This window comes from Podarcis vaucheri (assembly GCF_965113315.1).
Source record: "Podarcis vaucheri genome assembly, chromosome: 3".
NCBI classification, from domain to species: domain Eukaryota; kingdom Metazoa; phylum Chordata; class Lepidosauria; order Squamata; family Lacertidae; genus Podarcis; species Podarcis vaucheri.
The window spans coordinates 3297327-3324232 of record NC_138761.1 but is presented as its reverse complement, the minus strand read 5'-3'; the positions used below and the strand labels follow the sequence as shown (position 1 = coordinate 3324232).

General features: G+C 48.9%; 1 protein-coding gene across 6 annotated transcripts in view; it reads right to left on the bottom strand.

The window, feature by feature from the left end:
* PTK2B (protein tyrosine kinase 2 beta) overlaps positions 1-26906 on the bottom strand; it is a 120089-nt gene that overhangs the window by 49972 nt on the left and 43211 nt on the right. For all 6 annotated transcript variants that reach the window (XM_082217382.1, XM_082217385.1, XM_082217386.1 and 3 more), the window contains 4 exons: positions 9575-9840; positions 5720-5898; positions 4534-4621; positions 200-279 (listed from right to left, as the gene is read on the bottom strand). In XM_082217382.1, the coding sequence (XP_082073508.1) occupies positions 200-279; positions 4534-4621; positions 5720-5898; positions 9575-9793 (566 nt within the window). In that variant the 5' untranslated portion in view covers positions 9794-9840. The remainder of the gene's footprint in view (positions 1-199; positions 280-4533; positions 4622-5719; positions 5899-9574; positions 9841-26906) is intronic.

The window sequence follows — 26906 nt, the reverse complement described above, 5'->3', positions numbered from 1 at the left end:
CTCCCTGCAGACACGAAATGCTCCCTTCCTCCCGCTCGCCCAGTTCCCTTGCAGAGTAGGGGACAGGTCAGTGTTTTTGCAGGAGCGACAAGTTTTCTGTGATGGTGTAACCCCAGAGGCAGGCAGGCAGATGGTGTAACCCAGAAGCTCATGAGCTCGGTGTAACCTCCCCCCCGCCCCCCCCAGCAAGCCCACCTACCTGAGTTCCAGGCAGCCCAGCTGAAGGGCCATGCCCTCGCTCACTTTGCTGGCATACAGCTGCATGTACTCGCTCCGGAGCTGGAAGAAGCAGAAATATGAAGAGGACCAGTTAAGGAGGCGGAGGTAAAGGTAAAGGGACCCCTGACCATTAGGTCCAGTCGTGGCTGACTCTGGGGTTGCGGTGCTCATCTCGCTTTACTGGCCGAGGGAGCCGGCGTACAGCTTCCGGGTCATGTGGCCAGCATGACTAAGCCGCTTCTGGCGAACCAGAGCAGCGCATGGAAACGCCGTTTACCTTCCCACTGCAGTGGTACCTATTTATCTACTTGCACTTAGACGTGCTTTTGAACTGCGAGGTTGGCAGGAGCAGGGACCCAGCAACGGGAGCTCACCCTGTCGCAGGGATTCGAACCGCCGACCTTCTGATTGGCAAATCCTAGGCTCTGTGGTTTAAACCACAGCACCACCCACATCCCAGGTGTGCTTGAATTGATTTTAGATCCATTGCCTCCTCCTGGAATCCTAGAACCACAGAGCTGGAAGGCACCCCGAGGTCCTCTAGTCCAACCCTCTGCCATGGCAGCAGAAGTGAATGAAAATAATAATAATAATAATAATAATAATAATAATAATAATAATAATAATAAAAATAATAATAATTTATTATTTACATCCTGTCCATCTGGCTGGGTTTCCCCAGCCACTCTGGGCAGCTTCCAACAGAATATTAAAATACAATAGTTTATTAAACATTAAAAGCTTCCCTAAACAGGGCTATGAACCTAAAGGGAAGCCATCTCCCCCTGCTCTTTTGGATCGGCTTCCTGTTTCCCACAGTGCAGAAGGACACAAGAGAGACTTGAAGGCAATTTAAAGCCCTAAATGGCCTCGGTACTGTATACTTCCAGCAACGTACTTCCAGTCTTCCTTCACCTGCAAGCATAGGAGAAACCATGAAGTCACACCTCCTTGACCAGCAGGTCTCTACAATGCCTGGACATCGCTTTGGGTCCTGAAACAGCACATCTAGCAGATTGTGCAAGAGTTTTCCTACAGGGGTCTCTTTACCTGTATACTTGAAGGAGCGTCTCCACCCCCATCGTTCTACCCGGACACTGAGGTCCAGCGCCGAGGGCCTTCTGGCAGTTCCCTCCCTGCGAGAAGCCAAGTTACAGGGAACCAGGCAGAGGGCCTTCTCGGTAGTGGCGCCCTCCCTGTGGAACACCCTCCCACCAGATGTCAAAGAGAACAACAACTACCAGACTTTTAGAAGACATCTGAAGGCAGCCCTGTTTCAGGAAGCTTTTAATGTTTGATGTATCACAGTATTTTAATATTCTTTTGGAAGCCGCCCAGAGTGGCTGGGGAAACCCAGCCAGATGGGCGGGGTATAAATAAATTATTATTATTATTATTATTATTATTATTATTATTATTATTATTATTATTATTAGTTCGCTGGTGCTTTTGAGGCATGGGGATTGTCTTCTTCTTGTTGTTGTTTATTATTATTATTCCCTTCCGTCTAAACTGGCATCTAAACAAAAGAGCGACCCGCACAGTTAATTCCACAAATTAATTGTCCGTTGTCCAGCCTGAGTCTACATGGAGCCCATAGATCATCCACCTAACCTCTTTAAAACAAGAAATAAACTTTGCCCCACTTCTGGCCATGTCAGTCCTGCCGCATACGAGGCGAGGGCAACAAATGCCCTTTCCCACAGTGCACCAGACACTGTCTGAAATTTTGCAACACCGAACTTCCTTTGCGGGTGGGGAATATGGACAGCAAGACCTGGAACTTGTGGCTGCAGGGTGGAGTTCAGGGCCAGCTGGGAAGCTTTGCAATTTGCAAAACCCTCCGATGGAAAGGCAGCTTTCCTCATGCCTTAGAGCCTAAATCGTGAAGAGGTTTGCACCCAGGACATCACTGAGAACATGGGTAGGAAAACTTAAGGCCTGGGGCCCGGATCCGGCCCAATCGCCTTCTAAATCTGGCCCCGGACGGTCCGAGAATCGGCGTGTTTTTACATGAGTAGAATGTGTGCTTTTATTTAAAATGCATCTCTGGGTTATTTGTGGGGCATAGGAATTCGTTCATTTCCCCTCCAAAAAATATAGTCCGGCCCCCCACAAGGTCTGAGGGACAGTGGACTGGCCCATAGCGGTCAACTTACAGATTTGAAAATAAGGGACCAGCAGCCTCGAAAATAAGGGATCAGCAGCCAAAATAAGGGATTTTCAGGGCATTGGTTATGTTCAACTTCTGAGCCCCTCCAAGCTAAAGGCAGAAAGCCCATCCAGCAGCCAAACGAAGCCTCAAGCGGTGGTTCCCACAGCGCAGCAACCCGGCAAAGGGGATGCAGCAAGGAAAACCACCGTCACCTCTCCGCTGGGAAGCGCTGAGCAAAGGCGAGTCCCCAGGCAACACGGCCGATTTGATTGGCACAAGGCATGCAAGCTCCACCCCCCCCAGTTGTTCTTAGACTCCTTATTGGGTGAGCAACACAGCCAAGCAACACAGTTGGAGCCTCCCTCCTCCCTGGCCGGCAAGGAGGGAGGGAGAGGAGCTGCTTCCTTTGAAACCCGGGAAATTTAAGGGGCATCATCAATAAGGGACAGCAGCGGGACACGGCGCTGGGATAAGGGAGCTTCCCGCCAAATAAGGGACGGTTGACAGCTATGGACCGGCCCCCTGCTGAAAAAGTTTGCTGACCCCTTACTGAGACCGTTCAGCTTCAAACCAAGCTCTTACTACTCACTGAGCCCCCAGTGTTACGAAGAAGAGAATGTTTTCTGAACAGGCAGGGTGAGGCAGCTGGTTCGGGTACTGCAGCCTCCCCCAACCCGGTGCCCTTTAGATGTTTTCCACTACCCAGCTGGGGCTGATGGGAGTTGTAATCCAAAACATCTGGAGGGCACCAGCTTGGGGAACGCTGGCTGCTAACGGATTCTGAGTGATATGAAAAGTGACAGCCGTCTGCGAGGTTTCAGCCGCAGGCATGACATACCAGACATTTCCGCTGCGCAAGGTGTGCTTGGGCTGTGCAAAGGGGCTTTACTTTGCCTGGGGGGGGGATCCCCTTTTGGGGTTCCCCTTCTCGGGTGCCGAAAAGGGCATGCCGTGAAGCACCTGGTTTCACTTCCATCCTTGCACCCAGTCCACTCCCTGATCCTGAATGGGGTGACTGTGCCCCTGAAGGACCAGGTGTGCAGCCAGGGAGTCCAGGGCAGCTGTCTACCAGCTCCATCTGGTACGCAGGATGAGACCCTTCCTGCCCGCAGACTGTCTCGCCAGAGTGGTGCATGCTCTAGTTAACACCCGGTTGGACTACTGCCATGCGCTCTACGTGGGGCTACCTTTGAAGGTGACCCGGAAACTACAACTAATCCAGAATGCGGCAGCTAGACTGGTGACTGGGAGCGGCCACCGAGACCACATAACACCGGTCTTGAAAGACCTACGTTGGCTCCCAGTACATTTCCGAGCACAATTCAAAGTGTTGGTGCTGACCTTGAAAGCCCTAAACGGCCTCCAGTATACCTGAAGGAGCGTCTCCACCCCCATCGTTCTGCCCAGACACTGAGGTCCAGCTTCGAGGGCCTTCTGGCGGTTCCCTCATTGTGAGAAGCAAAGCTACAGGGAACCAGGCAGAGGGCCTTCTCGGTAGTGGTGCCTGCCCTGTGGAACACCCTCCCTTCAGATGTGAAGGAAATAAGCAGCTATCTTCTCTTTAAAAGACATCTGAAGGCAACCCTGTTTAGGGAAGTCTTTAATATTTAATGCCGTTTTGTTTTTAACACTTGATTGGCTGGGGAAACTCAGCCAGATGGGCAGGGTACAAATAATAAATTATTATTATTATTATTATTATTATTATTATTATTATTATTATTATTGCAGCAGAAGAATGGTTTCCCTTAAGACGCCGAGAAACACATCAAATTCGATGTACACAGGCGCATAGGAAGATGCTTCATGCAGGAAGATGCTCAGCAGAAGACTCTTAACCCGAGGGTCACAGGTTCGAATCCAACGTTGGGCAACAGATTCCTGCATTGCAGCGGGTTGGACTAGGTGTCCTTCAGGGTTCCCTACAGTTCTATGATTCTACCTCAGTACTGTCCTGCTGGCAGGTAGGACTCCAGGGTTTCAGGCTCGAGTCTTTCCCAGCCATACCTGGAGACACCTGGGATTGAACCACCGGCCTTCTGCGTGCCAGGCAGCTGATCTATGGCAGACCTACCACCCTTTGGCCTATGTGCAAAAGGAGAACACAGCGCCATATGGCTCAACACAGCTGCACCCGGGATAAACGCAAAGGCTCCAACCTGCTGGTAGAAATATAGGAGCGTCGTCCGGTCCTCTTGGAAGCGTTCTACGTAGTCCTCCGGGAGGTAGCGGATCTGGAGGTCGTACCTTAAAAGGACAGGACAGTTTATCTTACGATACCCATCGCTTCACCGGACTGAAGATCACACCCATCATCTCCACACCTCTCTCCGGTTTCGCTGGCAGGATCTTATCTTTGGAACTCACTGGTCCGGAGCCCCGTTCGCAACATGAGCAGAACGCAACCCGCGTCTGAGCGTGTGCAAGTCGCGATTCACAGCTTCTGCGCATGTGCGTGACGTCATTTTGAGCATCTGTGCATGCACGAGCAGAGAAACCCAGAAGTAACCCTTTCCGGTACTTCCGGGTCGCCGCGGGATGCAACCTGAAAAGATTTAACCTGAAGCAAACGTAACAAGAGGTATGACTGTACAGTGCTACCTTGGTTCTCAAATGCCTTGGTACTCAAACAACTTGGAACCCAAACACTGCAAACTTGGAATTAAGTTTTCCAGTTTCCAAATGTTTTTCGGAAGCTGAATGTGCTCCGTTTTACAACTCCCATCTGCTCCACCAACGCAGCCCGTTTTGGACTACAACTCCCATCCGCTCCAGCCAATGCAGCCCCTTTTGGACTACAACTCCCACTCGCTCCAGCCAACGCAGCCCCTTTTGGACTACAACTCCCATCAGCTCCAGCCAACGCAGCCCTTTTGGACTACAACTCCCATCTGCTCCAGCCAACCCAGCCCCTTCTGGACTACAACTCCCATCAGCTACAGGCAACACAACCCCTTTTGGACTACAACTCCCATCAGCTCCAGTCAACGCAGCCCCTTTTGGACTACAACTCCCATCAGCTACAGGCAACACAGCTCCTTTTGGACTACAACTCCCATCAGCTACAGGCAACCCAGCCCCTTCTGGACTACAACTCCCATCAGCTACAGGCAACACAGCCCCTTCTGGACTACAACTCCCATCAGCTCCAGCCAACACAGCCCCTTTTGGACTACAACTCCCATCAGCTCCATTCAACACAGCCCCTTTTGGACTACAACTCCCATCAGCTCCAGTCAACACAGCCCCTTTTGGACTACAACTCCCATCAGCTCCAGCCACCCCACCTCCTTTTGGACTACAACTCCCATCCACTCCCACCAGCTACAGTCGTTGACTTCCTACCTCCACTCGGCTTCAATGTGCAGACACTCATACTTGTCCTGGACTTCGCCCACCGTCAGGTCCGGGTGGAGCCAGTGGATCTCGTCCGATTTCACGTGCTTCAGGCGTAATCCGTAGCACTCAGCGAGCTGGATATCTGGACCAATCCTCCCACTTTGTAGGATCGACTTGATCACTTCCTGCAGAACAGAGTTGCAGTGAGAAAGCAGGAAAGGCCAGGGTTGTGTGTGTGAGTGTGTGTGAATGTGTTTGTGTGCAGGACAAAGGGGTGGGAGAAAAGAAAAAAGTTGTGACAATCCTGTGCAAATTGGAGAAATCAGATTCCAGAGGAGGGGGAAACCCAGTCGTTTTGATGAAATTGTGCTTTAAAGGCAATTCACCCAGTGGCGTAGCGTGGGTTGTCAGCACCCGGGGCAAGGCAAGTAATTCGCGCCCCCTAACCCGTGGATTTGCGCCCCCTAACCCTAACCCCCAGATGTTGCGCCCGGTGCGGCCGGCCCCCCCTGCACCCCCCACGCTACGCCACTGAATTCACCCCACCCCAAAGATTAGATTGAGACTTAATCAAAATTTGAAATAGAGGTATTACCATATTTTTCGCTCTATAAGACGCACCAGACCACGAGACGGACCTAGTTTTTGGAGGAGGAAAACAAGAAAAAAAATATTCTGTATCCCAGAAGCCAGAACAGCAAGAGGGATCGCTGCGCAGTGAAAGCAGCAATCCCTCTTATTGTTCTGGCTTCTGGGATAGCTGCGCAGCCTGCATTCGCTCCATAAGATGCAAACACATTTCCCCTTACTTTTTAGGAGGGAAAAAGTGAGTCTTATAGAGCAAAAAATATGGTAAATAATAAGTATAAAATTTTGTCTAAAATGTATAAATTGCTGCTTGGTTCTGATACATTGGGCCAGAGATTTTGGGTATAATATACAGCTAGAAGATTGGGAAAAACTGTGGAAAGAAGGATTAAAATTTACTGCATGCAATGCTTTGAAAGAAAATGTGGTGAAAATGATGTATAGGTGGTATATTACCCCTGTGAAAGTAGCTAAAATATATAAAACAAGTAATAAATGTTGGAAATGTAAAGAAAATGAATGAACTTTTTATCACATTTGGTGGGAATGTAAAAAAGTGAAAAACTTCTGGGAAATGATATATAATGAGATGAAAAAGATGTTAAAATATACATCTATTAAGAAACCAGAAGCATTTTTACTTAGCATTGTAGGAGATGATATTAATAGACAAGATTGTAAGTTGTTTTTATATGCAATGACAGCAGCAAGAATATTACTGGCACAAAAATGGGGAAAAAAAGAATTACCGCCAAAAGAAGAATGGCATATGAAACTGATGGACTACGCAGAACTGGATAAATTAACAGGAAGGATTCGAAACCTGCGGGACCAGAGATTCTTAGAAGACTGGAGTAAATATAAGAACTATTTGAAAAGTAATTGTAATGAACAGATTACGCAAGTAGGATTGCAAGAAGTCTTGTGAGGATGATTATTTGAAATATTGCAAGAAAGATTGTGAGGAGAATTGTTAGTTAATGATAATTAAGAGTAATAGAGAAATTAAGAAATGCAGAATAAGTGATAAAAATGGAAAAGCATCAGTGGTGTTGATGGAAGACTAAAATATTGTATAAGTTAAGAAGTTATGTGATTGTTGGAAATGATATGTTAAAAAAATTAATAAAAGTGTGTGTGTGTGTGTGTGTGTATTAATTAGATTGAGACTTAAAGGGCACTGGATTGCTATAAAAAGGAGGAAACTGGTTTTTTTTAAAAAAACCTGCTGCTTGTTTTTACTGCAAGGGAAATGTGGCCTCGCTGGTCCATATGCTCTGGGAATGTTCTGTCATGTACTTCTTATGCGCAAGATGTTTTCAGATGCTCTAACGCCCATCTGCGGGTTCCCACTTATGCAAGCCACCTTAGATGATCCTCCTGGGCCCATGGGGTGACATTCAGGGACATGCAATGAGCCCTTCTCTGCATGTTGAGATTTTGGAGAACTAAGACTTTCCTCAAAGGTCCGTATAGTTCAAGCTATGGTTTCCCCAGTAGTGATGTATGGAAGTGAGAGCTGGACCATCAAGAAGGCTGATCGCCGAAGAATAGATGCTTTGGAATTCTGGTGCTGGAGGAGACTCTTGAGAGTCCCATGGACTGCAAGAAGATCAAACCTCTCCATTCTGAAGGAAACCAGCCTTGAGTGCTCACTGGAAGGACAGATCCTGAAGCTGAGGCTCCAATACTTTGGCCACATCATGAGAAGACTCCCTGGAAAAGACCCTGATGTTGAGAAAGATGGGGGGCACAAGGAGAAGGGGACGACAGAGGACGAGATGGTTGGACAGTGTTCTTGAAGCTACCAGCATGAGTTTGACCAAACTGCGGGAGGCAGTGGAAGACAGGAGTGCCTGGTGTGCTCTGGTCCAGGGGGTCAGGAAGAGTCGGACACGACTAAACGACTAAACAACAACAACAAGACTTTTCTCAGGGAACCCAAAAACAGATTACGGGTATTTGAGCATCTCCAGAAAGAATCCCACCCCTATTAAACAACAGTAAGTGGATAGGTCGGGGTAGGGGCAATTAAAGGAAACCTTATTCTGGAGAATTTTGTTTTAACCTCTAAGGCCTACAACTTCCATGATCCCTAGCTAACGGGACCAGTGGTCAGGGATGATGGGAATTGTAGTCCAAAACATCTGGAGGGCTGAAGGTTGGGGGTGCCTGCTCTAAGGTTTGGTGTAAATAAAGTGTAAATAAGTAGAGGTTATATACCATTAATGAGTTGCTCTCATTTCATTTTATCTATTTCTTTCTTTCATTATTGCTTTTCTATCCATTCTTAAGGGTGCTCAAAGTGGCAGGCCTTTATCTATTTATTAAATTTCTATAGCACCCTTCCTCCGGGGATCACAGGGTGCTTGACTATATAGTTCCCCCACCTCTCCTCTAGCGACCGCAGCAACATCACCCAGTGAGTTTCATGGCTGAGTAGGAATTTGAACCCAGGACTCTCCCACGTCCTCTCTAACCACTATGCAATGCTGCGCCTGAGTTTTAAGTAGCCTTAAATGTTACGATGCACAGGAAAGAGACAATAAGAGGCCAGGGAGTGCAGGAGAAGGGCCCATATGGTATGCAGGATGAGACCCTATCTGCCCGCAGACTGTCTTGCCAGAGTGGTGCATGCTCTGGTTATCTCCTGCTTGGACTTCTGCAATGCGCTCTACGTGGGGCTACCTTTGAAGGTGACCCGGAAACTACAACTAATCCAGAATGCGGCAGCTAGACTGATGACTCGGAGCGGCCACCGAGACCACATAACACCGGTTCTGAGAGATCTGCATTGGCTCCCAGTACGTTTCCGAGCACAATTCATAGTGTTGGTGCTGACCTTGAAAGCCCTAAACGGCCTCTGTCCACTAGACCTGGTCCACCCCCATCGTTCTGCCCGGACACTGAGGTCCAGCTCCAAGGGCCTTCTGGCGGTTCCCTCCCTGAGAGAAGCCAAGTTACAGGGAACCAGGCAGAGGGCCTTCTCAGTGGTGGTGCCTGCCCTGTGGAACGCCCTCCCTTCAGATGTGAAGGAAATAAGTAGCTATATTTAATGCTGTATTGTTTTTAACACTCTATTGGAAGCCACCCAGAGTTGCTGGGGAAACTCAGCCAGATAGGCGGGGTATAAATAATAAATTATTATTGTTGCTGTTGTTAATAAATCAATAAAAACAAACAAGTAATTTGCCTCCCTCTCCCCCCCCACCGCCACCGCCCTCCGATCTTAGGCTGAGCCCCCAAAAACCCTTTTCCCTGTGACAGTCTCACCCTGATCTCGGTCATGACGGTACACTTCACCAGCTTGAAGTTCTTCCCCATGTTGAAGCTGTTGCTGTGGAAGCAGACCTTGAGGATCCGGACCTCGTCCTTGTCGATGTCGATGGGCACGGCCACCATGGTGGACTCCGAGGGTCCCGCCAGGCTGAAGCAGCTGCGCAGAGAGTTCGCCCTCAGCCGACTCAGCGCCTCCGGCAGTCCGGACATCATTTTGAGCAGCGGCGGCAGTGGGGTAGCTAAAGCCGGAACATCACTCCCTGGAGAGACAGGAGGCAAGAGGAGAGGGGTCAGGCGGAAAGCAGCTCAGATCGTATAAAAACCCTAGGAATTGTAGGGCCAGATTTAGGTTTGACAAGGCCCTAAGCTCCTAAAGTTACAGTGGTGCCCCGCAAGACGAATGCCTCGCAAGACGGAAAACCCGCTAGATGAAAGAGTTTTCCGTTTTGGAGGTGCTTCGCAAAACGAATCTCCTATGGGCTTGCTTCGCAAGACGAAAATGTCTTGCGAGTTCCTGTGGGTTTTTTCCCCCTCCCCCCTTTTTTCTAAGCCGCTAAACTGCTTATCAGCTGATCCGATAAACTATTAGCGCTAATCCGCTAATCCGTCAATGGGCTTGCTTTGCAAGACGAAAAAACCGCTAGACGAAGAGAATCACAGAACGGATTCTTTTCGTCTTGCGAGGCACCACTGTAATGGAGCCCTTTATATGTCCAGCTGACCTTAACTGACCAGCAGTTGCTCTCCAGAATCTCAGGCCAAGAGAGATCCTTTGCATCAGGTCCTTTCAAATCACAGATCCTGGGGTTTAGACTGGCACCACCTGCATGCAAAGGAAGTGTTCTGCCAGCCTGTCCAGATACCCAGAGGGACCAGCTTTCATTCCTGTAATCTGTGGGTGCACCCCCTGTCCAGGGCCGGATTGAGGTTGGATGAGGCCCTAAGCTCCTGAAGGTAACGGGGCCCTTTATATGTCCAGCTGTCCTTTGTCAGCAACAAATTGTCCCTGTTTTTTGTGTTGAATATATGCTATATGGTAATTGATGGACCTCATAGGTATCTAAAGCCATTTATAATAATAATAATAATAATAATAATAATAATAATAATAATAATAATAATAATGATGATGATGATTTATTTATACCCCACCCATCTGGCTGGGTTTCCCCAGCCACTCTGGGCGGGTTCAAACAAAACACTAAAATACAATAACCTATTAAACATTAAAAGCTTCCCTAAACAGGGCTGCCTTCGGATGTCTTCTAAAAGTTTGGTAGTTATTTTTCTCTTTGACATCTGGTGGGAGGGCATTCCACAGGGCGGGTGCCACCACCAAGAAGGCCCTCTGCCTGGTTCCCTGTAACTTGGCTCCTCACAGCGAGGGAACCGCCAGAAGGCCCTCGGAGCTGAACCTCAGTGTCCGGGTAGAATGATGGGGGTGGAGACGCTCCTTCAGGTATACTGGACCAAGGCCGTTTAGGCATTCGGAAGAACTTCCTGACAGTAAGAGCTGTTCGACAGTGGAATTTGCTGCCAAGGAGTGTGGTGGAGTCTCCTACTTTGGAGGTCTTTAAGCAGAGGCTTGACAACCATAGGTCAGGAGTGCTCTGATGGTGTTTCCTGCTTGGCAGGGGGTTGGACTCGATGGCCCTTGTGGTCTCTTCCAACTCTATGATTCTATGATTCTATGATTCTAGGGCTTTAAAGGTCAACACCAACACTTTGAATTGTGCTCGGAAATGTACAGGGAGAGAACCATGACCTGGAGGACAAGTCAGCTGCAAACATAACAATAAACCCCAGAGGAGCCCCCTGTCTCCCCATGGAGAATGCTCATCTGAACAATCAGGTCCTATCCTATGGAGAAATGCCCTGAGGTTACGCATCTCCCATGGTAAAGGCTGCCTGGAAGGGAGCAAGCCCCCAAATTGTGGGATGTGAAACACAAGAGCAGTCAAGTACAACAATCCTAGAGTGATCATGTTTACACACGGGGAGGAATGTTTGTCCAGCCAGCAGGTAAACTTCCTGTTTCCTTCTGGGCTGGGACAGACTTCCTCTGCATGGGACTGGAGGTGGACGTGGCCTCACCTGTGCAGGTAACGATAAAAGCACAGGGCAGGGCAGCCATCTCTCTCTCTCTCTGACTACATGCATCGAAGAAGCAACATCAGCTTAGCCAAAGATGCTGTCTTGGCTTCCAGCCAAGAGAGGAAAAAGGGACTGTCTGTTTATGGGATAGTTTCCAGGTGTACGTTACTTTTCTAAGCTAAGTCTGCCTTCTGGGATCCGATTGTGAACAGAATGTGAGTGAGTAAACTCTTTTTATACTTTTATAGAAGACTGTGTTGTGTCTTATCTCTTATGAGGGAATAAGAGGAAAATACCAGAGCAGTTATTGTAGAGGCTTTAGCGAGCCTGAGCAAACGCACCTGCTGTGAGTTTAAAAAAGGGGAATGTTACTCTGCTAAATTGTGAACTTGTTTACACAAGTTGGAAAGGCTATTATCAGACAATATATCCTCTCCTGCATCCCTGAACATTCCCACAAAAATAAGCCTCATGCTACGCAGAGTGGGGAGGGTTAGCTCAGTTGGAAGAGCATGAGACTCTTAGTCTCCAGGGCATGGGTTCGAGTCTCATGCTAGCAAAAGGTTCCTGCATTGCAGGGGGTTGGTCTAGATGACCCTTGTGGCCCGTTCCAAATCTACAATTCTATGATTCCAACAGAGGAAGAAGCACTGCATGTCCCAAAAAACCCAGGGTTTGTTCCATGCTATTGCCCTTAGGCTAGTCTCCCCCTCCATATGCATATGTGAATGTTGTACAAATTCAGTCCAACCAAGGTACATAGGAAAGGTTCCCTGCCAGCGCGTTTTTCAGAGTTGGGGAAAGCTGCACCGGTTGAATTCCTGCCCGACACTCAGCCGTCAAAGGCGCAAGAGCTCTGCCTGGAGGAGGAAGTGTGCCTTGATGGTGTCGCTCTCGCCCCAACGGGGCAGGAGGGGGCGACAGAGCCGCGCAAACGCAGCCTGAGCTTTCCACCCCGGGAGAGGAGAGACATTTGATCTGCAGAGAGTGTGATTCTCACAAGTACAGGCGCTTCCTGGGGGAGATGGAGCTGGCTGACTCCTGCAGCCTGCTGCCACCCGCAGCTCCCTGCCAATTCCAACTCTCCATCTGGTAGCCTAACTAAGTCATGCATGCTATTCCCTGCTGATTAGGAGGAATTTGAGCCAGGATAGCGACCTCTCCCCTCCTTTGATATTAACGTATGACACAGGGACCTCTGACTGTTAAGTCCAGTCATGGCCGACTCTGGGGTGGGTGGCCGAGGGAGCCGGCGTACAGCTTCCGGGTCATGTGGCCAGAGCAGCGCACGGAAGCGCCGTTTACCTTCCCGCCGGAGCGGTACCTACTTATCTACTTGTACTTTGACGCGCTTTCAAACTGCTAGGTTGGCAGGAGTAGGGACTGAGCAACGGGAGCTCACCCCGTCATGGGGATTCGAACCACTGACTTTATGATCAGCAAGCCCTAGGCTCTGTGGTTTAACCCACAGTGCCACCCACATCCATTTTAGATGCATTTTAGGTGCATTTTAAAGGTAAAGGTAAAGGGACCGCTGACCATTTGGTCCAGTCGTGGCCGCCTCTGGGGTTGCGGCGCTCTTCTCACTTTACTAGCCAAGGAAGCCGGGGTATAGCTTCCGGGTCACATGGCCAGCATGACTAAGCCGCTTCTGGCAAACCAGAGCAGTGCACGGAAAGGCCGTTTACCTTCCCGCTGGAGCGGTACCTATTTATCTACTTGCACTTTGACGTGCTTTCGAACTGCTAGGTTGGCAGGAGCAGATACCGAGCAATGGGAGCTCACCCCATCACAGGGATTTGAACCGCCAACCTTCTGATCGGCATGTCCTAAACTCTTTTGTTGTTGTTGTTGTTGTTTCAGTGCTATCTGGACATACCCTTTATTTACGTATACATCTTTCAAATTCTGCTTGGTGCACTATTTTAGAAATGTGAAGGGGGGGGGAATTAAGGCGAGGGAGGTGGCAGACGACTTTCATTTGAAATGAATTCTTTTCAACCCTACGTAGAACTCCTTAACAGGTCAGAGGCGGGATTTTGGAAACCAAGGAAAGATGTGAGTGAGTTAAGTTTCTCCAACCTAAGTGGTTAGATCCAGCAGAAAGTTCTGAAATGCATTTCCTAGTGCATTCTCTTCAAATTTTATTCATTTTGGATCTGCATAAGAAATACAGGATTGTGGAAGCAGGAGGGTAATCTAGTCCAATCGCCTTCGATGCAGGAATCACGACTGAAGCATCCATGACTGATGGCTGTCAAAAATTTTGCCTAAAAATCTCCAATGGAGGAGAGTCCACCGTCAAACAGCTCTTGCCCTCAGAAAGTTCTTATTTATTTATTAAATTTGTATACAACCAATCATCCGAAGATCTCAGAGTGGTTCACAAGATGACAAAGTTCTTCCTGACGTTGAGTCAGAATCTCCTTCCTTGTAACTTGAAGAAGAAGAGAAGAGTTTGGATTTGATATCCCGCCTTTCTCTCCCCTTCAGGAGTCTCAAAGCGGCTAACATTCTCCTTTCCGTTCCTCCCCCACAACAAACACTCTGTGAGGTGAGTGGGGCTGAGAGACTTCAAAGAAGTGTGACTGGCCCAAGGTCACCCAGCAGCTGCATGTGGAGGAGCGGAGACGCAAACCCGGTTTCCCAGATTACGTGACTACCGCTCTTAACCACTACACCACACTGGCTCAAGCCATGGGTTCGAGTCCTACCCTCTGGAGCAGCAGAAAATAAGCTTGCTCCTTCTTCCATGTGACAGCCCTTGAAATGTTTGAAGATATCCATCACATCACCTCTCATCAGGAAATCAAAGAGTAGCTATAATTTGGATGTTGTTGTTCCCCTTCACCATAAGGTTAAAATATATTGGTGCTGTGGGTTAAACCACAGAGGCTAGCGCTTGCCGATCAGAAGGTCGGCAGTTCGAATCCCCGTGACGGGGTGAGCTCCCGTTGCTCGGCCCCTGCTCCTGCCAACCTAGCAGTTTGAAAGCAAGTGCAAGTAGATAAATAGGTACCAGTCTGGCGGGAAGGTAAACGGCGTTTCCATGTGCTGCTCTGGTTCGCCAGAAGCGGCTTAGTCATGCTGGTCACACGACCCGGAAGCTGTACACCGGCTCCCTCGGCCAGTAAAGCGAGATGAGCGCCGCAAACCCAGAGACGTCCTTGACTGGACCTAATGGTCAGGGGTCCCTTTACCTTTACCTTTAAAAAGAATACAGGAAATTACGTTCCTTCCTTGATTTTTGAGTTGCAACCACAGGATGCCAACCTTGGCCTGATCCTGGATACCTCTTTTTAAATTCTTAGGCTCTTATTGAAAGTTACACTTGGTCCACCTGCTTTGAAGTTACTCCGGTTCACTGTTATTATCTCTTACGTGCTGCAAAGAAAGAGAGAGGGAGGAGGGAGGAATAACATATCATTTGACAGCGGGCCAAATCCTGAGCGACTGAGAACAGACTCGCTGCGTTATTGGCCCCACTGAGGAGTTGGCTGACCTCATCCCTTCCGCTATCCTCCTACCAGGGACAGAGATTTACAAATGAGTGATGCATGAGCGTAATATCCGTCGTCCCCAACCCTTTCCCATGGAGACAGAGCTGGCTGTCATCTTGCATGCTGCGACATATGAATAAACTGCAGCCTTCGCAGCTTTCGCTGGGGCAGCGTGATACTACGGTTGCCTCCAAGACGGGTGCAAATGGGTGATGCCTGACTTTTGCTGGGATGAAGGAATCCGAGAGCCAAGAAAAGGAATGATGCTAAGAAGGGAGGTGGGAATTGACCCACATTCGCCAAGCTCTGAGCTTGTGTATTTTGCAAAGTTGCATGGGTCCTCTGCTCTCTGTTTATTTAAAACATTTGTGTAGCAGAGCAGCTCACAACACAACATACTAAGATCCACGTTAATAAAATGTGGCTGGGGAAACCCAGCCAGATGGGTGGGGTGTTGTTGTTGTTTAGTTGTTTAGTCGTGTCTAACTCTTTGTGACCCCCTGGACCAGAGCACGCCAGGCCCTCCTGTCTTCCACTGCCTCCCGCAGTTTGGTCAAACTCATGCTGGTAGCTTCGAGAACACTGTCCCACCATCTCGTCCTCTGTCATCCCCTTCTCCTTGTGCCCTCCATCTTTCCCAACATCAGGGTCTTTTCCAGGGAGTATTCTCTTCTCATGAGGTGGCCAAAGTCTTGGAGCCTCAGCTTCAGGATCTGCCCTTCCAGGGAGCACTCAGGGCTGATTTCCTTCAGAATGGAGAGGTTTGATCTTCTTGCAGTCCATGGGACTCTCAAGAGTCTCTTCCAGCACCTGAATTCAAAAGCATCCATTCTTCGGCGGTCAGCCTTCTTTATGGTCCAGCTCTCACTTCCATACATCACTACAGGGAAAACCATAGCTTTAACTATACGGACCTTTGTTGGCAAGGTAATGTCTCTGCTATTAAATTATTATTACTATTATAAAATATTAGAATGCAGTTAACAGCCAACCACAGTTTAGCCAACCCAACATTGCAAACCGTGGCTATAAGGCGCTATGCCCTGCCTCCCCTTGCCTTCCATCTCCAAAGATCCTGGGGGTTGTGTTTTGGTGACAGCCTAAGCATTTTCTGCCATTTATTTCATGCCTTTTGAGGCAGCTCTTCAGTGATAATCTCACGTCGGCTAACAATAAAAATGTGTTATGAACATGCAAGAAGTACAGCATTGGAACAGCGAGTCTGCTGTGGGAATGCATTCATCGTGTTTTGATTACATGTCCAATATTGTCTCCTGGACTGAGCTCAGTGGAAACGGATTCTGTGCATTTACAGCAGCTTCCGGCTGTGCACGGTTCTGATTGGCCGGAAACTGGAGATGTCACTAAGTCAACTTCTGGCTGTGCACACAGCTGATTGGCTGGTAACGGAAGGCATCATTATGTCAGTTTATGGCTCAGCGCAGTTCTGATTGGCTAGAAACTGGAGATGTCACCCAGTCACCCCCTTCCTCCAGTATTTCAACATTTACAAAATTCATTCCACCTTTAGAATAATGGGGTGTGTGCGTGTGTGTGTGTGTCTAGAGGCAAATTTACATTCAGCTGACTACAAGCCTTGTTTTTACATTTTTTTAAAGGGAACCAGCCCACCTGTAGCACAGAGAAAAGTGTGGTACAGAATTTTGGATCAGCACTTTGTTCGAGGACTAGGGCAAGAATCACAATCCTGCTCTGCCTTACAGGATGACCTCCCAATTGTCTGAAAGAGGCCCCTGGTTCAGTTTCCACTAGAAATCAAATCTCTGCAATGAAAGATTTGGGGGCAAACTGGCCTGGATGGACCAAGAGTCTGACTGAGTCGTCGTCTTCTTCTTCTTCTTCTTCTTCTTCTTCTTCTTCTTCTTCTTCTTCTTCTTCTTCCTCTTCCTCTTCCTCTTCCTCTTCCTCTCTTCTTTGGCAATCTCTCATGGCCAAGTAAGATTGTCTTCCATAAACACGGTTTTAACAATGAGTCCGTAAGTGACTGCGGAGGCCAATTCTGGATCCACACGTCCTTCCACAGTGGGGACATTGGTTTCCGGGCGGGAGTTGATCACGGTGAGGGTTTGCCAAGCGTGCCTTCCTCTTAGCACGTTTCTCCCTTGTGTCCTGAGTTCAAATGTCTTCAAAGCCCAGGACACCTTTGGTAAAGGCTGTTCTCCAACTGGAGCGCTTGCAGGCCAGGGTATCCCAGCTGTCCGTGTTTATACTACATTTTTAAAGATTTGCTTGAGAGAGTCTTTGAACCTCTTTTGTTGACCACCAGCATTACGCTTTCCATTTTTAAGTTCGGAATAGAGCAGTCGCTTTGGAAGACGATCATCAGGCATCCAGTCCAACGAGTAGGAAGAACTTAGGAAGAACTTCCTGACAGTAAGAGCTGTTCGACAGTGTTTTCTGCTGCTCCAGAGAAGCGGACACGGAGCAATGGATCCAAACTACAAGAAAGAAGATTCCACCTAAACATTAGGAAGAACTTCCTGACAGTAAGAGCTGTTTGACAGTGGGATTTGCTGCCAAGGAGTGAGGTGGAGTCTCCTTCTTTGGAGGTCTTTCAGCAGAGGCTTGACAACCATATGTCAGGAGTGCTCTGGTGGTGTTTCCTGCTTGGCAGGGGGTTGGACTCGATGGCCCTTGTGGTCTCTTCCAACTCTATGATTCTGTGATTCTATGATTCTACACACACACTGTGCTGAGCAATTTAGAATATCTCAGTGCTTCGCAGCAGACAGAGGCAGCCTGTAATTAAAGCCGGGACACGCTTTTGCATCTAAAGGCACCCAAACCATGCAGCAAACCAAGGGAAAGGAACGTCTTCCCTTGGGGAAGACATTTTTGAAGCAAGACGAGAGTGCTCTCTCGCGCTCATGTCCTGCTTGCAGGCTTTCCTTCAGGGTATCTGGCCGGCGGCCGTGAGAACAAAATAGTGGACTTTAGTTTAAAGTCCAGATCAAGTGATATGATCGTGCCTCTTTATTCTGCCATGGTATACCTGAAGGAGCGTCTCCACCCCCATCGTTCAGCCTGAACACCAGGGTCCAGCTCCGAGGGCCTTCTGGCGGTTCCCTCCCTGCGAGAAGGGAGGTTACAGGGAACCAGGCAGAGGGCCTTATCGGTGGTGGCACCCGCCCTGTGGAATGCCCTCCCATCAGATGTCAAGGCAATAAGCATCTACAGTGGTACCTCAGGTTAAGAACTTAATTTGTTCCGGAGGTCCATTCTTAACCTGAAAGTGTTCTTAACCTGAGGTACCACTTTAGCTAATGGGGCCTCCCACTGCTGCCGCCATGCGATTTTTGTTCTCATCCTGAAGCAAAGTTCCTAAGCCGAGGTACTATTTCTGGGTCAGCGGAGTCTGTAACCTGAAGCATATGTAACCTGAAGTGTCTGTAACCTGAGGTACCACTGTATCTTACTTGTGGAAGCCGCCCAGAGTGGCTGGGGAAAGCCAGCCAGATGGGCAGGGTACAAATAATAAATTATTATTATTATATTTTAAACGGCATCTGAAGGCAGCCCTGTTTAGTGAAGTTTTTAATGTTTGATGTTTTATTGTGTTTTTAATTTTCTGTTGGGAGCCGCCCAGAGTGGCTGGGGAAACCCAGCCAGATGGGCGGGGTATAAATAACATCATCATCATCATCTTATTATTATTATTATTATTATTATTATTATTATTATTATTATTATTATTATTATTAGACCCCACCTGGAGTCGTGTCCAGTTCTGGGCACCCCAGTTTAAGAAGTCTCCTGGCAACCCTTTTCTTAAGAGCCAGTGTGGTGTAGTGGTTAAGAGCAGTAGACTTGTAATCTGGTGAACCGGGTTCGCTTCCCCGCTCCTCCACCTGCAGCTGCTCGGTGACCTTGGGCCAGTCACACTTCTCTGAAGTCTCTCAGCCCCACTCACCTCACAGAGTGTTTGTTGTGGGGGAGGAAGGGAAAGGAGAATGTGAGCCACTTTGAGACTCCTTCGGGTAGTGATAAAGCAGGATATCAAATCCAAACTCTTCTTCTTCTTCTCTTCTTAAACTAAAGAGACCCCTACACTACCACCTTTCTCAATAGGAGAGTCGTTCCTTCCTCTTGATCATTCCGGTTACCCTATCTTGAACCTTTCCCAACTCTACACTGGGCACAGAGAGGGATGGGTGAAAATGGTTGAAAACTTCAGCTCTGCTCAGTTTCTGTGGTTCCAGCTCTGCGCTCCGTGGTTCCACATCAGTTTGTGGTAGGCCCCACAAAGACCCAGGCGTCTTCCTCGGCTTTGCTGCCTCAACCCCACAGCTCCTCCCTCCAGGCTCTCATTCACGGATCTGTGCCTTTTCAGTGTGTCTCCCAGGAAACCGATTGCTCCTCTCCCTGCTTCTTAGCTGTGGGACGGAGGTGGTGACATTTTTCTGTTCCTTGGCGTTCAGACCGGTGGTAATGTGACGGAGCGTGATTAATGACATCCATCAGGCTTTTGGGGGAAATTGCTTCAGGTGCTTCTTTCGCACGGATAATGTGAGGCTGCCTTGGTACTTGGTCAGACTTGGTACTCATAGAATCATAGACTCATAGAGTTGGAAGAGACCACAAGGGCCATCGAGTCCAACCCCCTGCTCTGACAATTATTATTATTATTATACTCCCAGAATGCAGAGCACAGAAAGGTGGCTCTAACCTAGAGGACACCGAGGGAAATCTTCCAGCCGAGGATTTTAGCTCCCAGCTGGAACACTGATAGTTTAATCACTCCGGAACTACTTTTGGGTGAGTTCTTATGGATGCCTCTTTCGTTTGCCTCTCCCTGCCCTCCTGCCATCATCACGACTCAGCCCCAACGCTCTGCCAGATGTGGTTTTTGCACCCTGGGCAATCGTTTCATTCTCTGTTTGAACATGTGCAGAGAGTATCACAAAGACCCGCTCCATGTTCTTGCTTCACACATAGAATCATAGAATCCTAGAGTTGGAAGAGACCACAAGGGCCATCGAGTCCAACCCCCTGCCAAGCAGGAAACACCATCAGAGCACTCCTGATATATGGTTGTCAAGCCTCTGCTGAAAGACCTCCAAAGAAGGAGACTCCACCTCACTCCTTGGCAGCAAATCCCACTGTCAAACAGCTCTTACTGTCAGGAAGTTCTTCCTAATGTTTAGGTGGAATCTTCTTTCTTGTAGTTTGGATCCATTGCTCCGTGTCCGCTTCTCTGGAGCAGCAGAAAACAACCTTTCTCCCTCCTCTATGTGACGTCCTTTTATATATTTGAACATGGCTATCATATCACCCCTGAACCTCCTCTTCTCCAGGCTAAACATGCCCAGCTCCCTTAGCCGTTCCTCATAAGGCATCGTTTCCAGGCCTTTGACCACTTTGGTTGCCCTCCTCTGGACACGTTCCAGTGTGTGTGTGTGTGTGTGTGTGTGTGTGTGTGTGTGTGTCTTAGGATTCTCTCGGCACCCCGCCCCAGTTCCTCACAGCCTATAGGGCTCCATTCTCTTCCTTCTCAGAATGGAGCTGCTTAATTGCTGCCTGGAAGTATATATAATTATAGTTATACGGCCCTCCAAATTCTCTTCCCTTCTTGGATGGAAGACTGCGCAGGGCTCTGGCTTAGCTGAAAGAATTTGCCTTGAAGGGTAGGGAAAGGAATCTTTAAAGGGCGGCGGTGGGGGGTTGGTCGCAGCTCCAGGCTTCACAGGAATGTAAAAACAGCCTGCAGGATCAGGCCAACGGGCCATCTAGTCCAGAATCCTGTTCTCACAGCGGCCGACCAGATGCCTGTGCGAAACTGGCGAGCAGGATCCAGCACAAGGACATTGCCTCCTCCGGCAGTTGCGTGGTGAGTCCCGTCCCCCAGTGGAAATAAAGACACATGACACAATTATTAAGGTCAATGGGCTAAATGAGGCCACAACTTTATTGGTTACAGGTGATGAGTGGTATTGGCTTAGGCATTGGTCCAGGAACGTTGGTGTTCCTGCCCACCTTTAAAAATAGGGGTTAACCCTTTCTCCTCAGCATCCTGTTGGAACTCCCCCACCCCACGTCCCCCAAAAATGTTTGCATTGAGAGGAAAGCTCCCCTCCTATGCCTATGGGCAATGGCAGGTTCAATGGAACTTCCATGTTCAGGGGGAGTCTATCTCTTACTATTGGGTTGTGTGGCTAGTTCGCGAACACCCCAGGTGGAAATAATGACACATGACACAATTATTAAGGTTAATGGGCTAAATAAGGCCACAGCTTTATTGGTTACAGGTGATGAGCGGTATTGGCTTAGGTATTGGTCCTAACCGACTATATCTGACTTCAGCCCATCCGCTTGAAGTCCGGGAAGGGTTAACCACCAGTAGGGGGAGTCCTACTGATGCACATCAACTAGGAACTCCTCCGGGGCCACCACTAGGGGGTGTGCCTTAGTCCCTCACCTCTATAGGCTTTGAACAGGGCCACGGCCCCCAGAATCCTTTACCGGACTGCCCTTCAATATGTGGGGCAGGCGATGGCGCTTCCTCCCCTCTTCCATCTACAGAGCAATACCAATGCCTAACCACCAATACCCAGAAAGTTGTGATGATTTGCTACAAGGTAGGCGGAAACCAAGTGGCTGGTGCCAATTTGCCAAGTGGGAAAATTCCTACCAGGCCCCTCAATGGCGACCAACCAAGGTCCATAGCAAGGTCAAGGAATGAAAACCTTATGGGGGGGGAGGGGGGAAAACAGGAACAGCTGGCAGGCGGGAAAGAGGGAGATCCCCGGTCACGTCCTGCCTTAAATAAGACAGGCCACACCCCCAGAGCCAGCTGATTGGCTGGCCAGGGGGTGACGCGGCCGGGGATTCCCCCAATTGTGCGGGGTGGGGCCGTGAAGCCCACAACTCCACATCTTCTGAAGGGCAGAAGTGGCTTTCCCATGAACTGGTATTCTGAAGCATTGCAGGCGCCAGTCGTGGAGGCAGTGCCTAGCCATTGTGAGTAGCATCCATCAATAGCCCTCTCCTCCTCCATGAATTATTCTAATCATCTATTAAAAGCCATCTGGGTTAAGGTTAGGGGATACGGGTGGTGCTGTGGGTTAAACCACAGAGCCTAGGACCTGCCGATCAGAAGGTCGTCAGTTCGAATCCCCGCGAGGGGGTGAGCTCCCGTTGCTCGGTCCCTGCTCCTGCCAATCTAGCAGTTCGAAAGCACGTCAAAGTGCAAGTAGATAAATAGGTACCGCTCTGGCGGGAAGGTAAACGGCGTTTCCGTGCACTGCTCTGTTTCACCAGAAGCGGCTTAGTCATGCTGACCACATGACCCAGAAGCTGCACGCTGGCTCCCTCGGCCAATAAAGCAAGATGAGCGCCACAACCCCAGAGTTGGCCACGACTGGACCTAATGGTCAGGAGTCCCTTTACCTTTACCTCCTTGAATTAGTCTAATCATCTATTAAAAGCCAGCTAGGTTAAGATTAGGGGACATGGGTGGCTCTGTGGTCTAAACCACTGAGTCTCTTGGGCTTGCTGATCAGAAGGTCAGCAGTTCGAATCCCCGCAACGGGGTGAGCTCCTGTTGCTCGGTCCCAGCTCCTGCCAACCTAGCAGTTTGAAAGCACGCCAAAAAATACAAGCAGATAAATAGGTACCGCTACAGTGGGAAGGCAAATGACGTTTCTGTGTGCTGCTCTGGTTTCGGTGTTCCGTTGCACCAGAAGCGGCGTAGTCCCGCTGGCCACATGACACGGAAAAACTGTCTGCAGACAAACGCCGGCTCCCTCGGCCTGTAAAGCAAGATGAGCGCCGCAGAGTCACCTTTGACTGGACTTAACTGTTAGGGGTCCTTTACCTTTACCTGTATGTTAAGGTTACCAGACGTCCCCGTTTCCTAGGGACAGTCCCCAGATTTACAAATCAGTCCCCGACAAAATCCATCTATTTAGTAGGAAGTTGAAAAGTGTCCCTGGATTCATTGAAAAAAATCTGGTAACCTTAATTTAGGTTCTCTGGCAGTGAGTTCTTCCTTAAGAGCTCAAGGCACAAACTGGAATTCTGCCGGAATGATGCATGGGGATGTCAGCAATCGACTTGTCTGCTCCTGCACCCCCCATCTTGTTGCCCTCAGCCTTATGTGGGGCGCTGTCATATGCCGAGCCAATCAGCGAGTCGCCACCCCACCCCAGAAGATGGACCTTGAGTTCGCAGAGGCAGAAGTGAGATCTCTTGCCAGAATTGATTAAGGACCCTTCCAGACGACCTATTTATTCAGCATTCATCTCGATTTGCTTGCACAAAACTCACACAGAGGCTAGCCTATATCAGGTTTTTATTCAGCTTTCACACCAATTGGTTTGCAGGGCAGTTACATGACGATAAGCATTCAACCTGCATTTATCCAGATTTGCTTGTGGGCTGTTTAAAGATGTTAAAAGACTGCCCCGAGGCAAATTTTTAAAAATGTAGTACAGTGGTACCTCGGGTTACAGACGCTTCAGGTTACAGATGCTTCAGGTTACAGACTCCACTAACCCACTAATTGTACCTTGGGTTAAGAACTTTGCTTCAGAATGAGAACAGAAATTGCGGGGCGGCAGCGCGGCGGCAGCAGGAGGCCCCATTAGCTAAAGTGGTGCCTCAGGTTAAGAACAGTTTAAGGTTAAGAACGGACCTCCAGAACGATTTAAGCTCTTAACCCGAGGTACCACTGTATAACCACTGACAACTGGGAAACACTGGCCTGCGAGCGTTCCAGTTGGAGAACAGCCTTGACCAAAGGTGTCATGGGCTTTGAAGACACTCGAACTCAGGACGCAAGGGAGAAACGTGCTAAGAGGAAGGCACGCTTGGCAAATCCACACCGTGATCATCTCCCACCTGGAAACCTATGTCCCCACTGTGGAAGGACGTGTGGATCCAGAACTGACCTCCACAGTCACTTACGGACTCACTGTTAAAACCGTGTTCATGGAAGACAATCTTACTCGGCTACGAGGGATCGCCAAAGAAGAAGACAACATCTTCTCATTGAGCAGTTAGGCAACCCACACTTTAAAGTGAATTTCCCCATTTTCCAAGTGGAAAAAGCTAATTTTATGGGGGGGGGGTGTTTCTGTTTGGTTTCCCAGAAAGGTGGGTTTGTTGTGCTAGAGCAACAAGGCTGCTTTGTTCTACTTTAAATGCCTCAATTTCCAGCTCACATCCCTCCCACAAAATTGTGACAGCCTGGAGGCACCCAAAGGATCTGGTGAGAAGAGAAAGGAGGGGGCGACATGTCAGAGCAAGGTGTGTTTGTTGTTGTTGTTTAGTCGTTTAGTCGTGTCTGACTCTTCGTGACCCCCTGGACCAGAGCACGCCAGGCACTCCTGTCTTCCACTGCCTCCTGCAGTTTGGTCAAACCCATACTGGTAGCTTCGAGAACACTGTCCCACCATCTCGTCCTCTGTCATCCCCTTCTCCTTGTGCCCTCCATCTTTCCCAACATCAGGGTCTTTTCCAGGGAGTCTTCTCTTCTCATGAGGTGGCCCAAGTCTTGGAGCCTCAGCTTCAGGATCTGTCCTTCCAGTGAGCACTCAGGGCTGGTTTCCTTCAGAATGGAGAGGTTGGATCTTCTTGCAGTCCATGGGACTCTCCAGAGTCTCCTCCAGCACCAGAATTCAGAGGCATCCATTCTTCGGCGATCAGCCTTCTTTATGGTCCAGCTCTCACTTCCAGTGTTTTTAGGATCCACATTGATTTTTACTAAGAACATAAGAAGAGTGTTGCTGGATCAGGCCAAGGGCTCACCTCATCCTGCGGCCTGTTCTCACAGCAGCCAGCCAGATGCGCCCAAGTGAAACTTGTCTGCAGGATCTGAGTACAAGAGCAACTCTGCCCTCCTGTGGTTTTCAGCGACCAGGATTCAGCCATATAGCTGCTTCCAACTGTGGAAGCAGAACATGACCATCCTGGCTAGTAGCCTCTCCTCCATGAATTTGCCTTAATCTCTTTCAAAGCCATCCAAGTTGTTGGCCATCACTGCCTGCTGTGGCAGTGAGTTCCACAGTTTAACTCTGCGCTGCATGAATAAGTTGTTCCTTTAACCAGTCCAACACTCAATTCTCATGGTGCCCAACCAAATGGAAAAGCCCACAAGCCGGCCTGAGTCCACCAGCACTTTCTCGTCACTTGTGAATCCCAGAAACTGGTCCTGAGAGGCTAATAATAATAATAATAATAATAATAATAATAATTTCTTATTTATACCCCACCCATCTAACTGAGTTTCCCCAGCTACTCTGGGCGGCTTCCAATCGAGTGCTAAAAACAATACAGCATAAAATATTAAAAACTTCCCCAAACAGGGCTGCCTTCAGATGCCTTTTAAAGGTAAGATAGATGCTTATTTCCTTGACATCTGAAGGGAGGGCGTTCCACAGGGCGGGCGCCACCACCAAGAAGGCCCTCTGTCTGGTTCCCTGTAACCTCACTTCTCGCAAGGAGGGAACCGCCAGAAGGCCCTCGGAGCTGGACCTCAGTGTCCGGGTGGAACGATGGGGGTGGAGACGCTCCTTCAGGTATACTGGGCTGAGGCCGTTTAGGGCTTGAAAGGTCAGCACCAACACTTTGGATTGTGCTCGGAAACGTACTGGGAGCCAATGCAGATCTTTTAGGACCGGTGTTATGTGGTCCCGGCGGCCGCTCCCAGTCACCAGTCTAGCTGCCGCATTCTAGATTAATTGCAGTTTCCGGGTCACCTTCAAAGGCAGCCCCATGTGGAGCGCATTACAGTAGTCCAAGGAGGAGATAACTAGAGCATGCACCACTCTGGCAAGACAGTCTGCAGGCAGGTAGGGTCTGCCTCCGACAGAGAAGGAAGAGCATAAATATTGTGGCTGGAAGCCACTGGTAACCTTATCAGCAACATCCAGGAATTTCCACACCCCCCCCCCCCCGTGTCTTAGGAATTTTGACTGTGTGCCATTCTGAGTTTTTGTGTAACTCTGGAAGCACAGAGGAGGTCGGGGGTTTGGTCCGCTTCAGACTGAGGGGGTGGGGATTGCGTAGAAAGAGTCATTGTTGTTTCTGGCACACATTCCACTTCGCCTGCATGTTTTGCAGGTTTCTGTCTGTTTTTGAAAAGTTGCAGAACCTGTTTGTACAGATAACGGACGAAGGATGTCCATGTGCCATAGGGAACGTTGCCTTGACGTATCACCTTCATCTCCCCTAAAAGCTTTGATCCTAATCTGCAGCCTGGCTAAGTTTCATAGAACCTCAGAATAGTAGAGGGACCCCCATGGGTCATCTAGTCCAACCCTCTGCAGTGCAGGAATCTCAGCTCCAGAATCCCGGACAGAGGGCCACCCAACCTCTGTTTAAATCCTACAATCAAGGAGAGTCCTTCTGAGGGAGGCCGTTCTTCCAGATGTTTAGTCGGAATCTCATTCCTTGAAGCCATGGGTTCGAGCCCTACCCTCCAGAGCAGCAGAAAACAAGCTTCCTTCATCCTCCATGTGACAGCCCTTCAGATATTGGAAGACGACCTTCATATCTCCGCTCAGTCTCCTCTTCTCCAGGCTAAGCATATCCAACTCCTTCAACCATTCCTCATCAGGCTTAGCTTCCAGACCCTTCATCCTCTTGGTTGTCCTCCTCTGCACACCTTCCAGCTTGCCAATATCTTTCTTTTAAAAAAAAAATACAATTTTTTATGAGTTTTTTAACATACCATTTTCAACAGTAATTAAACCTACTCTTACATCTTATTC